This window comes from Hippocampus zosterae, chromosome 9 (genome assembly GCF_025434085.1).
Source record: "Hippocampus zosterae strain Florida chromosome 9, ASM2543408v3, whole genome shotgun sequence".
NCBI lineage: Eukaryota > Metazoa > Chordata > Actinopteri > Syngnathiformes > Syngnathidae > Hippocampus > Hippocampus zosterae.
The window spans coordinates 18445430-18460755 of record NC_067459.1 but is presented as its reverse complement, the minus strand read 5'-3'; the positions used below and the strand labels follow the sequence as shown (position 1 = coordinate 18460755).

The window sequence follows — 15326 nt, the reverse complement described above, 5'->3', positions numbered from 1 at the left end:
AGGTTCCACGTGTATAAACAAATGAACACTTGGCACAAAATGAATTCATCAGAAGGCAAAGTGTCAGGTTTGACATCAGCCATAGGAGGTGATGATGTCATAGTGCGAGCTTGGTGCAAATGAATGCAAATATACAAGTTGTGAGAGCATGTTCACAGGTCCTTCGAGGCTTAACACTTGCATGGGATGGGACGCTAACATTCCAACCCTTTTTTTTCCTGGGGCTCTAAAGACCCATTCTAGTTTGAAATGGCATTCAAATCAACAGGTGGTAGTGTCAATCACAGACTACGAGACCAAATACAGCCCTGGGCCAGGGACCTTCAAGCCCCCCGCCAATCCCCCGGTGTCACCTGGTCTCATCTCTTGGTGGCAAGGCGGTAAAATGCAGAGAGCTGTGATTTTAAAATGCTACCTGATCCTCACACTTGCACCTTGACCTCTTCGGAAAGAAGCGCATATGGGTATCGATTATTAGACGTTGTCATTCCAAGTCTACGTGCTAAGAATAAGGCGCATGAGCTGGAAGCCATCGTCAAAGAGTGTCAATATGCTTATTTATGGTAGTGTATATAGGCAGGCCCCTGTTTCTCACCTCTGAGAAAGAGCTTAGTTTAGCATCAGCGCTTGTCCAGCATGTATCACCATCTTAATTTAGCCCCCCGAGCCCTTCTCACACCGGTCTGATCTCACCGTCTGTCCTCTGGGCCACCACTCACTATATCTAGCCCTCTATACATCGCCGTAGCCTGACCAGTTTCAAGAAGACAAATCAAGTCAAAACACACACTGTGTATGTAAAAACAGTCCTACCTGGCCCTTCCCATCTGTTGAATTAATTCATCGTTTCTTTGTATTTGTCACTTCAAATTATGTCACCGATTGTGTAACAAAGCCACTAAATGATGATGCGGCCTGTGATCCTTGCCATGCCGACCCCAAAGTCACCGCAGACCACCAGTCGGACCGGGGATGGGGTGGACAAAAGGATGCTTTCCATTTTAGTGGAAGAAATGCACTAAAATGAGAAGCAAGCAAGGACAGAAGAAAAAGATTCCAGGTAATGAACTGAATACACTCGAAGTAATTAGAAACATTGCACAGGACTTGATAGGCAGGGAACAGACTGACATAGCGCAGCTAATGAGGACTGTAAACTGACAATACAGGTGATACCAGAATCTGAGACATGCATTCTTGTGGTTGACATTTGCAGTGGTGTAGAATTGTACTGCAATGTTTCTTTATAGACGGTACAGAGCTGCAAACTACGGCCTCTAATCGTGAACAAATGACAATTGAAACTCGATTTGGATCCCACTTTGCATGTTTATCTCATGTTATGACTGGACGCCGCTATTTTGTGTATTCAGTTCATTGCATTAATAAAGCCGTAATGCATTGGAGCTAGTTTGGAGATTGTACTAATAACCAGAATACAGGAGACAGAACTGGAGGTAGTCGAGTTGAAGGATGTAGAGATTCTCTTTGACAGTGACATGGGTGAAGGGTGATAAAACAATTCAGCATACTAGTCATATGACTCGGGTACACTAGTATATGGACTTTTTTTCTTTCAAATAATGTTTTTTTTTTTATTCCATTACTGAATGACTTTTAAACATACCGGTAGGACAACTACTAGCGAGGTGACGTTATCATTGCACATGCTGGTGCTAGTCGAGTGCAGCACAGTGGTTTGTTAAGCTAAATTGCACACTCGTAGGCCAAACGTGGCATAAATATCAGAAAAGAACATGACTAATAAGCCACAGTCCTACTAGTAATCTGGATCATTTAGCCAATAGTGAGTGTGAAAATTTGCACCTTGTAATTTGGCAGTCCTTAAGGAGGCCACTGTCCGTCAAGAGTCTTTGGGTGGAAACACCTTCATTAATATTTGTTCTAAAAACGAATAAGTTAATAATAGTTGTAAAAAGGTGGTCACTGGCAAAGGACGACTGGTAGTGGCTAATAGTGGTCGGCACCTCGTGCAGACCACTCCATTCAAGGTTAGGCGAAACAAAATTTGGCATGTCAAGTCATATGCGAAATGTGCAAATTCGATGTAACTTTGTCTGAATGCCCTTTAGCACTCTCAAAATCCGTCTCAATATGAATATTCCAGATAGATATTAACACTTTTTGTGCCGTCAAGGATAAGTTATCATGCCGTGCGTGCGGTAATCATTGAAACACTGCATGGAAGTCAAGGCGACAGAAGAGATTCTACTGTACATCATATCTACAAGCAGACGTAGAAAACATTGTTCACACGTCAGAGATATTTTTCTCAGAGGAGTACAAAACCGACCTGCACGACCTGATCACATGAAAATGGCCTCATGAAAAATGGCGCAATTAAGTCAATTGATAAATACCTTTACTATACTTAAATAATTTTCACAACTGAATGCCATATAATTTGTGAGTCACTTGAGATCATCATTATGTCTGTGTATAAACGTATTGTCGAGATGAGAACTTTTTAATGACAAATACGAGCCTTGGCACAAATAAAAGTTGGGAAACATTGCCTCGGAGGTGCGTTGTGTAGACGCTGTTAACATTTCAGCGCCACCAGAGGGCGCGACATCTTCCTTTCGAACTTGAGAGTCCACCCCGAACCCCTCCCCCTCTCGTCCCCACTCCCCGACAGCCTTCTCGCTCACCCCGCCGAGACACTGAAGACGCCCATAGCAACAACACACCGCGACGTCGAATAAGATCCTCGCGCAGTCGAGCGGACTGATTAAACGCCGCTTCTTCGTCACGCTGACTACAGGTGATCTGCGGAAAGGCCACGCTTCTAGCATGGGGCGAGAGCAACGCTCGCTAGCTTGTTTTGGATAGCCCCCCCCCCCCCCCCCCCCTCCCCGAGCCGTCCCGACTCCCGACGGAGGACTCAACGGAGTTGGGAGCGCCGCTAACCGCAAAGTCAACTAATTGGGAATAAAGACGGGAATGGTGCTCTGGATCGAGTCGCTTGACAGACAAAGAAAGGCGAGGGGCGCACGGAGCACACCGCCGAGGTGTTCCGTTTGGACTTGAAGTGTTTTTTTTTCGGGAGAGGGAGCGGCTCCCCGAAGGACGTGGTTTGTTTTGTGGCTAGCTGGCTAGCGAGCTCAGGGAAACGACCCCCCCCCCCTCTCTCCAGCGTCTCCCTGCTGCTACCTCGGCTAACGTTAGTAGCGCACACAATACACAAATAAGTGTGAGCAAAACGGATTGCTGAGTGACGTTAAAATAGAAAACAAAACTCAGGATAGCTTTGGGGGACTGTGCGACAGGTAAACTCATCGTTAAAAGCAACCATCAGCTCAATCGGCCATGTAACTTTTTTTACGGTTTTCTGGGACTTTTTTCACTTCGGATGCTGGCATTACAAAGTAATTACAACCATGATGATCATAAGCAGAAAGCCAGAGGGCCCAATCGCAACAGGTAATCAATCCCAACTGTGATGTCTTGCTTTTTAAGTGCTTTTGGTTTTGTCTAACTAGCAGGCCCTCGCTTTACATTTCCCTTATATCTTGTGCGCGAAATGACCGTGAATGCGTATATTCGAATTATCTTGTCCGTTCCCAAATGTCACACTGTGGCTCTTTGTGAACAAGCAGCAGTCGAATTGCAGGCTTTCTTTCTTTACCTTGTCAACATTAAGCCCCTTTTCTCAGAAGTCCACCACAAAGGCTCGTTTCCCAGTGTTTTGGCACACCTTCCAGGAACTGCTGATGATTTTATTGACTTTTTTAAATGCTTTTGTTTCGCTCCCTGCACGAGGTCATAACTTGATAACATTATCAGGAACACGAGTCAGCTTTTCCTCAATCACGTTTTTGGCTGGTTGTGTGTTTGAACTTTAGCTTTTAACACCCCTCGCTGTGTGAAGACAGTTTGAACGTTTGCTTCCATCCAAACTTTCAAAGTCCTTTTTCCTCAAATAAAACGACTTTTGTTTACAATATTTTCACTGTAGAATTGTCTAATAGAGCTAAGGTGTTTACTTTGGAGCGGAAACCTCTATGTCCAGACACGGTCAACTTTTTCATGATTTTTTTTTCCCCCTCCACAAATCGATACTATTGGTCAGTCCCCATGTGGTTTTTAAATGCTTTTTGAAAGATTATTGACCAATCATAATGCAATTTTCCCGGCTCTGTAACCACGCCATATTTTTTTTTGTTTTCCTGAAAAGTGATGGTTTGAGAGATGCTAGGAATCTGCCCGACACCAGCGTTATGTGAAAGCGACTCACAATTTATAAAAGTAGCAGTTGTGGTACATCCCGGAGACAAAATTTAGCTGATTACACCTAATTCAATTTATTGCACACATTACAAAATGTGGTGTGATGAATCTTGCGTCATCCCTAACATTGAACTCAAACCTATTTTTGTTCAAAATTTTCAATTGTTTTTTTAATCCAAACCTTGCAAAATATTTGCTGTTATTTTTCGTGATCAAAACAAAAGTCACAAATAGGTCATACGTGCTATTTTATGAGACAGCAAGGGTATATGGTATATGGTATTATAGTATAACGACTTGCATTTAACAGTATCATGAAATAACTTGTATTTGTACAAAAATCAGTTTTTCAAACCCAGTCAGTGTCTTAATTAGGCTAAAGATGACTATTACAGCCACCTACTGGTGCTATATGCTGTTTATTTGAGGCGAGGCATCCATGTCTGCAATTGGTTCATGTACCTGACGACTGATGACTGATCTGTTACTTGTTTGGTTGGGGAAAGTTTTTAGTTATCTTGCATCTGATAGTTTGTGTGTGGGGTTTTTTGTCCTCGTCTAGTAATCACATGCAAACAGGGCGAAATGTTATTGCATATGCACCATTATTTTAAGGGACGATTGATTTTCTCATTTGTGAACTTTTCGGGGTTGGCCTCCAAAGCGTGCAAATTGAGTTGGAAAGTGCTGAGCCCCAATCGAGCGATTAGGACTTTTCAGAAGGCTAACGAAGGTCCGCGCTTGGCTAATATTGTGCACGGAGACCTAAAGCCTGTGTTTGCTGTGCTGTGCTGCACCAGTCTAATGCGTGGGTATCCAGGCAGCAGGTCTAATCTGTCCCGCTGCAGGTCTGTTGACTAGGGACGTAAGCTGTGACGCACCTGCCTGTGCGCAGAACACTCTCAAGGGCCAGTCGCAGGGAACACCAGTTGTTTTTCTTCCAGCTAACCAAACACGTCGCCAGTGTAAATGGTCACCGGCTACTTGGAGCCACGCCACAATAGTGTTGAGGTACAAAAGATGCCTAACAACTGTCAAGATGAACAGCCCGCTGACGGGCTTTGTCATCTGAGAAACCAACTACAAGGTTGACTCCTTCATACATTCAGCCCGTATCATCTCAGATGAAGTGACGTGAGCCCACGCACGCACGCACATACACGCACACGCCATTCGCTATTGAATAGCCTTTTGAGCTGTTTTTAGGAGCACACCTGACCGGGTCCATGCGGTACACGGGCTTGAATGGACAGATGGGTAGACGGAAAGATACTGTCGTCACACGGGCATCTGTTACCCCCATTAGGCCAATAATACCACTTGCAGCGCTAGCAATCTGGGACCCTAAGCCCTACCTAAGCTGGTCAGGTCGCTGCCATGCTCTTGGCTACCATGTATTTCTCACAATATGTACATCGGGTGGATTGTCACAGGAAATGTGGTTTCTCCAATTTGTTTTCACAACATTGCAGTCGATTGAGAAGATAATCAATGGGATTTAGCCCCCCGCAACCCCCAACAAGATTAGATCACCCCTTTTTGTGTATCCTTGACTGCGTTATTGTCTCATTTCCCTTGATCACACTGCTATGTTTGTTCCTCTTTGTGCCTTTAGCGCGTCACGGTGATGGACTTTACGACTCATACATGAGGACGGACCACATCCTCAAGGAGGACACCGACACCAGCAGTCCTTCTGGCCTGCCCCCCATGCCCAAGCTCACAGTAAGCAAACATACAAACACCCCAAAGTCAAACAAAGCCCTCTTTCCTGTGCCGTCGTAGCGCGCTGTCTCCAGACATCCTGTTTCTCAGAGGGATGGAAGCCGCCCCCCCCCCCCCCCCACCTTGTTTGTTTCTTGTCATCCCATTAACTTGACTCTATTTAGCCTTGACTGTAGCATGGCAGCGAGGTGAGCGCATTTCTTTACATCCGCCTGCGTGATGAATTTTTTATGCCACTCCGTAGCTTCTGTGACGTTTACCGTAAACGCGGGTGCAATGGGTCACAGAATCCACGCTTCGCTTTGTTTCTCGGTTCGGCACTGCTTGAAGCAGCTGGACTCTTAGTTGACATTTTGGGAAGATTTAATTATTTCCTCAAATAAGATGGTTTGATAGATGCTTGTCCACTTGAGTGCATTTAGTATCACTCAACAACAATCAATAATGCCTGTTGATACAAGTGGCCTACCTACTTTTTAGCAAATGGCCCCTTTGGCAGCCAATGTGTGCACGCATTGAATCCTTCGAGCCTTTCATGCCAAAAAAGGGGCAAAATGGTTCTGTATAAAGTCTAAAGGTTTATTGGACTTGAAAATGTGACCCACAAACAAAATCGCTAATCAACATTCTCCCCCCACACCCTGCCCCCGTTGTACTGTCCTGCGTAATCCGCCATCAGTGGGCCTGCACAGAGGTTTGGATACATTGTCGCAAGCAGGGCCACTCATCTTCTTTTGTATTTTCTGTCAACGCTCGCAGAGGTAATATCCTCACTTGAATGTAGCTGACAGGAGCGTGTCCCAGTTGCGGGTTGTTCTTTTTTATTTTTTTGGGGTATTGCACAGAGCTGCTCGCTTGAACTAATAACCGCATTTGTCATTGCTGGTCATTCCAAACTCGGGCGGAACTGCGCTTGTCGGGGTTGGCGGCGCCGAGGGCTGTCACGGACTTTCGCTTTTGTTTTTCCTGTCTTGAATTGTCTTGCGTTGTGACAAGTTTGGTGTGTTTGCTGCACGTGCAGAGTTGTGCAACTGCCAGCGCGCTTAAGCGTTTTTCTCTTGACGGCAAAGAGATTAGCTCCTCTCCATCTGTTGCAGTTTGCGCACAAGGAGCTCCGTTGGCTCCCACGTTTAACCTGTGCTCGGACATTATTTGTGTCCCATGGGTGAAAGGATTCAATCGATGACATTGGGCTGTACAGTTTTTGGGCCAACAGCTGCAGAAGGTCGCCACAGGGTCAGCCATTTGGCTTGCCCGCCATAAATTAAGACCATATAGTTGTACGTATGGACACCAACCCTGTATTCTGTTGCTTTACTGGAATGCGGGATCTTCTCCTTTTATCTTCACGACTGAAGCCTAATTACAGAACAAATGTCATCACCTCATTTCATCTACGGTCATTTTTTTCCTGGTGGTGTGGCCCTTGTGTCTTGTAAAACCAGTGCTGGGGCACTTTTTTCTACCGGGAGCGAGTTTAGTTTCTTTCTTCACATGCCATAATAAATGCATGGACATTTTGATACGACAATCAAAACACGTGGCGGATATATTTTGAACATTTGTGGGATCCTGTGAGACCGTATTTGTTTTTCAATGGACTTGGCAGCTCAGCTCAAATGTATGCATGGCCCAGAGATAGACCAGAGATTGAAATGACCCCACCCCTGATAATTTCATAGCAAGGGTGGGGAAACAAATATTTAGGCCACTGACATGATAAGTGCGCATGTGGAAGACCTGACAACTAAAATGTTTACAGTACACTCCACCAGACTTTGTTTGCTTTAAAAAAAAAAAAAACGACATTGTCTATACCAGGGGTGGGCAAATTTTTTGGCTCGGGGGCCGCATTGACTTAAAATTTGACAGAAGGGCCATGTCAGCACGAGCTATGGTACATTTTTAAAAAAAACTGCATTTATTGACAGTCCATATCAAACATCAACAGAACAAAAGCATGAAAGTACTGTATTAATATACTTTTTTAAATGACAGCAGTGTTGTTGATTACCTATTTTAGCCTGTGCATTGCTGTAGATGGGTTGTGATCAGACCAGTAGAAGTAGAGCCGATACAGAGGTCGAAAAGACCCCCCCCGACCCCTGTGTTCCGCAACTTCAAGTCAATACGCCACCTGGCGGTGAAATGCCCGTCATTACAAGTCCAATTGAAATGAATGCAATCATTTACATCGAACCTTAACTGTGGACCAACCTTCGGCGGGCCGGATTGAAAAGACCAACGGGCCGGATTCGGCCCGCGGGCCGTAGTTTGCCCATCTCTGGTCTATACTATACAAACAACACCAAAAGACTCCAAATTGAAATGTATATTGTTGTTGTTAATGTTGCAAAAATGAATATGCAACAAATACATTTACAGTTACGGTTTGTTGTCAAAATTGTTCTTGTATTCCCTGCCAAACTGGAGCAAAAGCTACATTTTGAAAGGGCTTTACTGTAAACGATCTTCAACAACCCACAGTGTCTCCATTTTACTCCGAATGCCAACGAGAAAGCGACCTCACGTCTCATTGTGGCTATTTCTCTTTCTACCAGTAAGAGAGTTTAAAGGGACTGAATTCCAGGGGGTTGCTCAAACGAAACCGCCGGCAGGAGGGAACTGGTCCTCATCTTAACATTCAGTCCTGTCATTGAAACAATGAGAGACACTAAAAATATCCCCAACAATCATATAATGTTCACAATTTGATCCAGTCATACATGTTTAGTTCGGATGAAATAGTGCAGTGATTGGATATAACAATTCAGATACATTTGTGTGCGTGTGTGTGTTTGATTCCGGTGTTGCCTACCAGACGGGATCTCCATCCAGTTTTTCTGGTTTGACCGCCCTTACTGGGTGACAATGTATGTCACTATGGTTGTCAAAATGTATCCCTCGGTGTAGAAAATCGAGACTTTGGACGAGTGGTGCACCGATCCTTTGGCCATCGATAATGATTGGCTGATTTACGAGGATGTGTTCGGCATATGTCCTTCCCCTTTTTACTCACACTACATGCTCGCCCCGCTACATGCTATCTGGTAGCAAATGATCAGCGTTGGCAGATTTCATTCATGGAATATTGCGATCAGAATCAGCAACATAAAACCCGGGATCCGAACACATTGACTTCAGTTTTTGTCCGAAATTAACAAAAAATCACAACATTTCTGTGCAGGCCTTCCCGACATCTGCTTTGGGGTTTTATCTCATCCCTTGAAGCTACATTTCCAGTGTATGTTCCGTGTAGCCATGTTTTCCTGAGAGTTGACATGACATCATGTGACTAACCACGAGAATTTTATTTGACTTTAAAGGGGGGTATATTTTCCAGAGCGTTTTTGTCTAATTCTGAAGTGCACTTAAGAGGTTTTTGGTGTGTGAGGTGGCTCCACAATTCCTTGTCGAAAACCCATGTGAGGCCATTCTAATTGCCTCGTCTTGCTCTTCAGGCGGTCAGTAACAAGGGTGTGATGAGGGATCAGATAACCGTGCGAGGTGGCCAGCTGAAGGTCAAGTATCTGTACGAAGACGCCGCTAACAATCGCAAGATCAGTGCCATTACCACGGTCGCACCTCAAAACGGCGGGACCGGCGCTCAGACGTCGAGTAAACCGGCAGCAACCACCACCTTGCCCAAAGATCACAGCGCTGACAGGTTGGAAAGACATTGAAAAAAATTAAGTGTCACATTTAGACCGAGATTGTTTGCTCACCACCTGGAGTCTTTTCTGGTTTATCACAGCTCCGAATCCAGTAAAGGCTCCAATGACAACGCTGGCTCTCAAGGAGTTGCCAATGGCGGGAACACTACCAAGCTCTGTGGCCCCCTCACGCCAGAACAGGCCGTGAGACTGTACCGGACCCAACTGACCAGCGTTGAGCAGACCGAAATCCACTCCTACTCCGACGTCTATTTCGTGGGACCCAATGCCAAGAAGAGGCCCGCCGTCACTGGGGGCAGCAACAACTGCGGCTATGATGACGAGCAAGGCGGCTACATCAACGTCCCCCATGACCACCTGGCTTACCGCTACGAGTTTCTCAAGGTAAGGAAAAAGGATACGCTCAAAGGCTGTTTGTTGTTCACCTCAACATCTCTTAGAACAGGAGTCTCAAACTCGTTTTTGTCGCGGGCCACCTTGTAGTTACGGTTTCCCTTGCAGGGACGTTATTTGAGAAACCATATAAATGTTTAATCACCTCCACATTTTGAATACACAGCGCACAACAAATTGATGGATAACGAGTTTTAAAATCAGAAGTCAAGAATAATGACTGTTATTGTGGATTACACACGACAATTTGAAATTTGGGTTCAAATTTTAGCAAGCATGATGGAACTTGACATACTTCCATTTGCTTTTGCGGGCCGCATAAAATGATGTGGCGGGCCAGATCTGGCCCCCGGGCCTTGACTTTGACACCCGTGTCTAAGAAGATAAACTGGTTATGAAGCGTAGGTAGCGCCAAAGTGAACGGGAGAAATCGCTTACCTGCTGTTGTTGTAGACTCCCATTTGAGGTTCCTTGTTGGTTTACATGATTGAAGTGGTGTGTGTAACAACAACGGGGCAATTACGGTAATACAATTTCTGATTTCGACAAGTGGCCAGGAGCCTCAATAGCTTTTGGGGGGGGGGGGGGGTGGACAAACCAGCCTGGTCATGCACTGCTGTGGGATGGAATTCTGTCGCAAGTCAACCAACTTGGTCGGATGGAATTTTGTTACAACCGAGAAAATAATCAAATGAAAATGTTTGGTTCTTTTAAATGTTCAATCGGAATAAATTAACCCGATTACGTGATAAGCTGTCCACTGTAGTAACCGCTGTCCCCGAAAGGGTAAAGCTTCTTTCATCCGCCTCCCCTTTTGCCGTCCTCAGATTATTGGCAAGGGCAGCTTCGGCCAGGTGGCCAAAGTCTACGACCACAAAATGCAGCAGCACCTGGCTCTGAAGATGGTCCGCAACGAGAAGCGTTTCCACCGCCAGGCGCAGGAAGAGATCCGCATCCTGGAGCACCTGCGCAAGCAGGACCGCAGCGGCACCATGAACGTGGTGCACATGCTGGAACATTTCACCTTCCGCAACCACATCTGCATGACCTTCGAGTTGCTCAGCATGAACCTCTACGAGCTGATCAAGCGCAACAAGTTCCAAGGCTTCAGCTTGCCTCTGGTCAGGAAGTTTGCTCACTCGATCCTGCAGTGCCTGGAAGCCCTGAGCAGGCTCCGAATCATCCACTGTGACCTCAAGCCCGAGAACATTCTGCTCAAGCAGCAGGGACGCAGCGGCATCAAGGTATTCAAGCGCACTCGCGCCGTGCGGCCTATGAGCACCTCCTCTTCGTTCTCACTCGCTCAATGGCTCGTCTCTTTTCCCACACCAGGTGATAGACTTTGGCTCCAGCTGCTTTGAGCACCAGCGCGTGTACACCTACATCCAGTCTCGCTTCTATCGAGCTCCCGAGGTGATCTTCGGCGCTCGCTACGGCCTGCCCATCGACATGTGGAGCTTCGGCTGCATCCTGGCCGAGCTGCTGACGGGCTACCCGCTTTTCCCCGGCGAGGACGAGGGCGACCAATTAGCCTGCGTCATGGAACTGCTAGGCATGCCTCCTCAGAAGGTTCTGGAGCAGGCCAAAAGAGTAAAGACCTTTATCAACTCCAAGGGCCACCCCCGATACTGCGGAGCCAACACCCTGCCCACGGGGGCCACCGTGCTCACGGCGTCGCGCTCCCGCCGCGGTAAGTTGAGAGGTCCCCCGGCGAGCAAAGAGTGGAGCGCCGCGCTCAAAGGTTGCGAGGACGCCACCTTTATTGACTTCATTAAGAAGTGTTTGGACTGGGACCCCTCATCTCGTCTGACCCCCAGCCAGGCACTCCGACACCCTTGGCTGTATCGCCGGCTGCCCAAATCGCTACCCGTAGCCGAGAGGAGCCAAGGGGCCCCCATGAGGCGGCTCCCCGATAACCACAGCACCTCCTTCCCCTCCATCATGGCCAAGGGCGGGTCAGGCCTGGGCACCACAGCTGTGAATAACAAACTGAGGAGCAACATGTTGGGAGATTCCGGAGAGGTCGTACCTATTCGCACGGTCCTACCCAAACTTGTCACTTAGCGAGGGAGCGAGAGAGTCCCACTTATCTCCTCTCTCCCTCCTCCTCCTCCGCACCTCTCAGGAGGAGTCAGTGTGCAGGAGGATGCGGAGTCTAGGTTTTAAAATGCTCGCTTGTCCTTTGTTTTTTTTTTGTTTAGTTTTTTTTTTTTTATACTGCGCGGTGTCGACACCCCAGTTCTGGCTTTTTGATATTAGCTGAGCAAATGAGAGACGATGCAAGGGGAAACAAATGGTTTTCTACGGAGGATTTCCTTGGGCGGCTGTGCTGATTCTATCCACGGTCGTTGATTTTGATCATCCTTTGTACAAATGTGCGAGTGTTTTTAATGTGAATTTGTTCCCACGCGAGTGTTTTTAGTTGCCCGCACTCAAATGCCTCACTCTTTTATCACTGAACACTCTGAGGAGCTCAAAGGGCTACAAACTCCCCACTTAGCTCGCCGGTAGCCGACAAAGCTTTACTCAGCCAACAGTCATCGTCGAAAATGAGCACACTGACACATACAGCCGACACGTTCACGCTATTTGACGACAGCATCATGTAGTTTCTGCAATAACTTTTCTCCTTTTGACCTCTTGACCTAATCCCCGGTGCTAGCATGTCACCTCAGCATGTGACATTAGTATGTGCGCGAACACACTGGCTCAGCGTTACTGTGGGGAAACATGAGCGATCGAGTCCCCTCATCCCGAAGGTTGATGATGACAGAAGCTGCGCTTGTCACTAAATCGTCATGGACTCACTTTGCTTTCTTAGTTCCTGGGAATAATTCATCTCTACCGAGCCTCCTTCCCGTATCCACACAATCATCTTTATCGACCACTAAAATGCTCTTGGTTCTAACAGTGTAACGAGGGATCATGTCTCCAAACAGGCGCAAGGAAGATGGTGCATCTAGAAAAAAAAAAGTGAAATAACAGGCTTTAGAATGTGCTAAAAATGTGAGCCGCTTTCTTTCTAGTGAGAAGAGCCAGTAGCAAAGATGGCCCTCCGTGGTACCGATTTGAAGGCGTTTTTCTCAGGGATAGTCATACTTGATACATCCCCTTAATCCTACACTGCAGGGGTCCCCGACTACAAGGGCACAAGCCGGAATCGGGCTGCAGAGGCGGACTTTCTTCAGAGTCAGAAGTGTAATTTTGAAAAGCAGTTGCACCTGCCCGTTCCTCTGTTAAAATCTTATTTACAAAAAAATGGGTGTGATTCTTCAAAAAGGAGAACAAACCAAATACCGAAAAAAAGAGCCTTTTATCTCCAAGAAAGAAAAAAAAATACAAAGACAAGATCTGTAGTCCTACTTCAGGTTTGCGATTATGGCTTGTCGACTGACGCACCAAACCCGCTCTGTGACACAAAAGAATAAAAGATTCCGACACGTTGGAATTGGCACAGAGCTCCCAGCAATTATGACATTCTGCCAAATGTCGAGTTGTGTCTTTGTTTTTGTTTATATGCCGGTTCGTCAAAATCTCCTTTACATGAAACCGGTTCATGGAGCAAAAAATAAATAAAAATAAAATAGGTTGGGGGCTGCTGCTAAAAAGGCTTGCGTTTGCATATAAGTATATTCGTATTGCTGTAACACAGCAGAGCTGCAAACGGGGCCCGGCCTGCATGTTCCACAATCTGACCTAGATTTGCTTTCTCTCCTCCCCCTTGTTCTCACACTGTCATGTAGGCCAGGGAACCTCGTCAACCCATTAATATATATATTGAATTATGGTGCTGTCCAGTCATGCGTACACACACACACACACACACACACACACAAAGTTGTCAGGTGCATGTTGTATGGACCACTGCTCAAACACTTCTCTATCTCATCCCTTGTTTTCTAAGTAAAACTGTCAGGGATTTCTACTTTATTGTTGCTGGGCGGGGGGGTTCCTTTTTTTTTTTTTTATAAATAGAAGTGGTTTCTATTGCGAGTCACTCCCAAAATGTCAAGACGAAGTATAATCCAAACATGGATGAAGAAGACAAAAAAAGTTGTATGCTGTCATGTTGTACTCGTGGTGTGCGGTATAGTAGCAGGATGTTTGGTGTTCCAGCATGAGATCACAATCTTGATAAGTTACGGCTGAGTGACGACCAGAAGAGAAATGTAAAGTAACCAAATGGAGTTGGAATAGTTTTTTTTTCTAAGGAAATAAAAGAAAAATGCTGATTAACTGAGTGAATGATTTCAGTAGATGCAGCCAAACACTTTGAGTGCTGGTGGGTAAGACTTGGAAACTCAAAGTCAGTCACACTTTGGGGGGACAGTATGATCATTTTCAGTTAGCAGGCAAGATGGGATCGTAAGAGTCAGGCAGTGCACAGTCCACATGAGGCGGAGAGGCAGCAACGGTCGGACCCTTACCTACTCATGAGGGAGCTGTACAAATTGGACACTCAAGTGTTTCTACCAAAACTGTCAGAAACAGACTTGATGATGGCTCGAATTGAGTGAGTGGGCAGACTGGTACTGAGAGTTCACGAGTTAAAAGCATGTGAGAGAGTCTCCAGATGATTTGGAGATTCTGCTTCCATCTGGAGGACATTGACTGCCTCAAGTAAAGTATCGTGTGGAAAGATAGATCCTTTTGAAAGGCCGCACAGACTGAACAGAGGTACCTCAAATGCTCTTTGGTCGAGAGATGAGACCCATTGTCGGACCACGTGTTGAATCAATGACCTTGAGTTTCCCTCCGGTTTATAATATAATTTGTCATTCGACACCTTGGTTATGAAACAATGTTTCCAATGGTGCTCATGGACTACTGCGAATAAACTCTGAGGCAGAAAAGATTATGGAATCAGTGCCCTTGATTGACTTTGTAGTTCAAGACATCGTTGATTCCCTTGTCCTCAATCACTGCGAAGCGATTTTTAATGTAGTGGGCACTTGAGTTAACTCAAGAGTCAAATTTGTTTTTAAACCACTTGGGCGCTTAATGACATCACTTTTGTTAAACAAATTACGTCGGCTGTAATAAATATAAAGCCAATAGATATGTTAACATACAGTACGAAGCGGTTCAGTTGAGCCATCATGGCACAGTAGCTTAACCTTACCACATGATGCAAAAACATTATGCGTCTATTATTATCCAACAATTATTTTCAAGTAATTGTCGGAATGATTACCGTAATACTTTGCTATCCCATTTCAATTAAAACTGAGCATAATTTAGCAGAATTGTTTTTACAGTTCTTATATTGGATGCCCAAGTGTA

General features: G+C 45.8%; 1 protein-coding gene across 2 annotated transcripts; it reads left to right on the top strand.

Annotated features, from left to right (window-relative positions):
• The first annotated feature begins 986 nt into the window (after positions 1–986).
• dyrk3 (dual specificity tyrosine phosphorylation regulated kinase 3) lies at positions 987–14279 on the top strand. 2 transcript variants are annotated; one of them, XM_052076868.1, is made up of 6 exons: positions 987–1060; positions 5867–5976; positions 9438–9643; positions 9731–10034; positions 10871–11287; positions 11376–14279. In XM_052076868.1, exons 1-6 carry the CDS (start codon positions 1024–1026, stop codon positions 12105–12107), a joined length of 1806 nt encoding a protein of 601 aa, XP_051932828.1. In that variant the 5' UTR covers positions 987–1023; the 3' UTR covers positions 12108–14279. The 2 variants fall into 2 exon arrangements, with proteins under 2 accessions (XP_051932828.1, XP_051932827.1); XM_052076867.1 differs by lacking the exon at positions 987–1060 and adding an exon at positions 2644–3444.
• The last annotated feature ends 1047 nt before the right edge of the window (positions 14280–15326 follow it).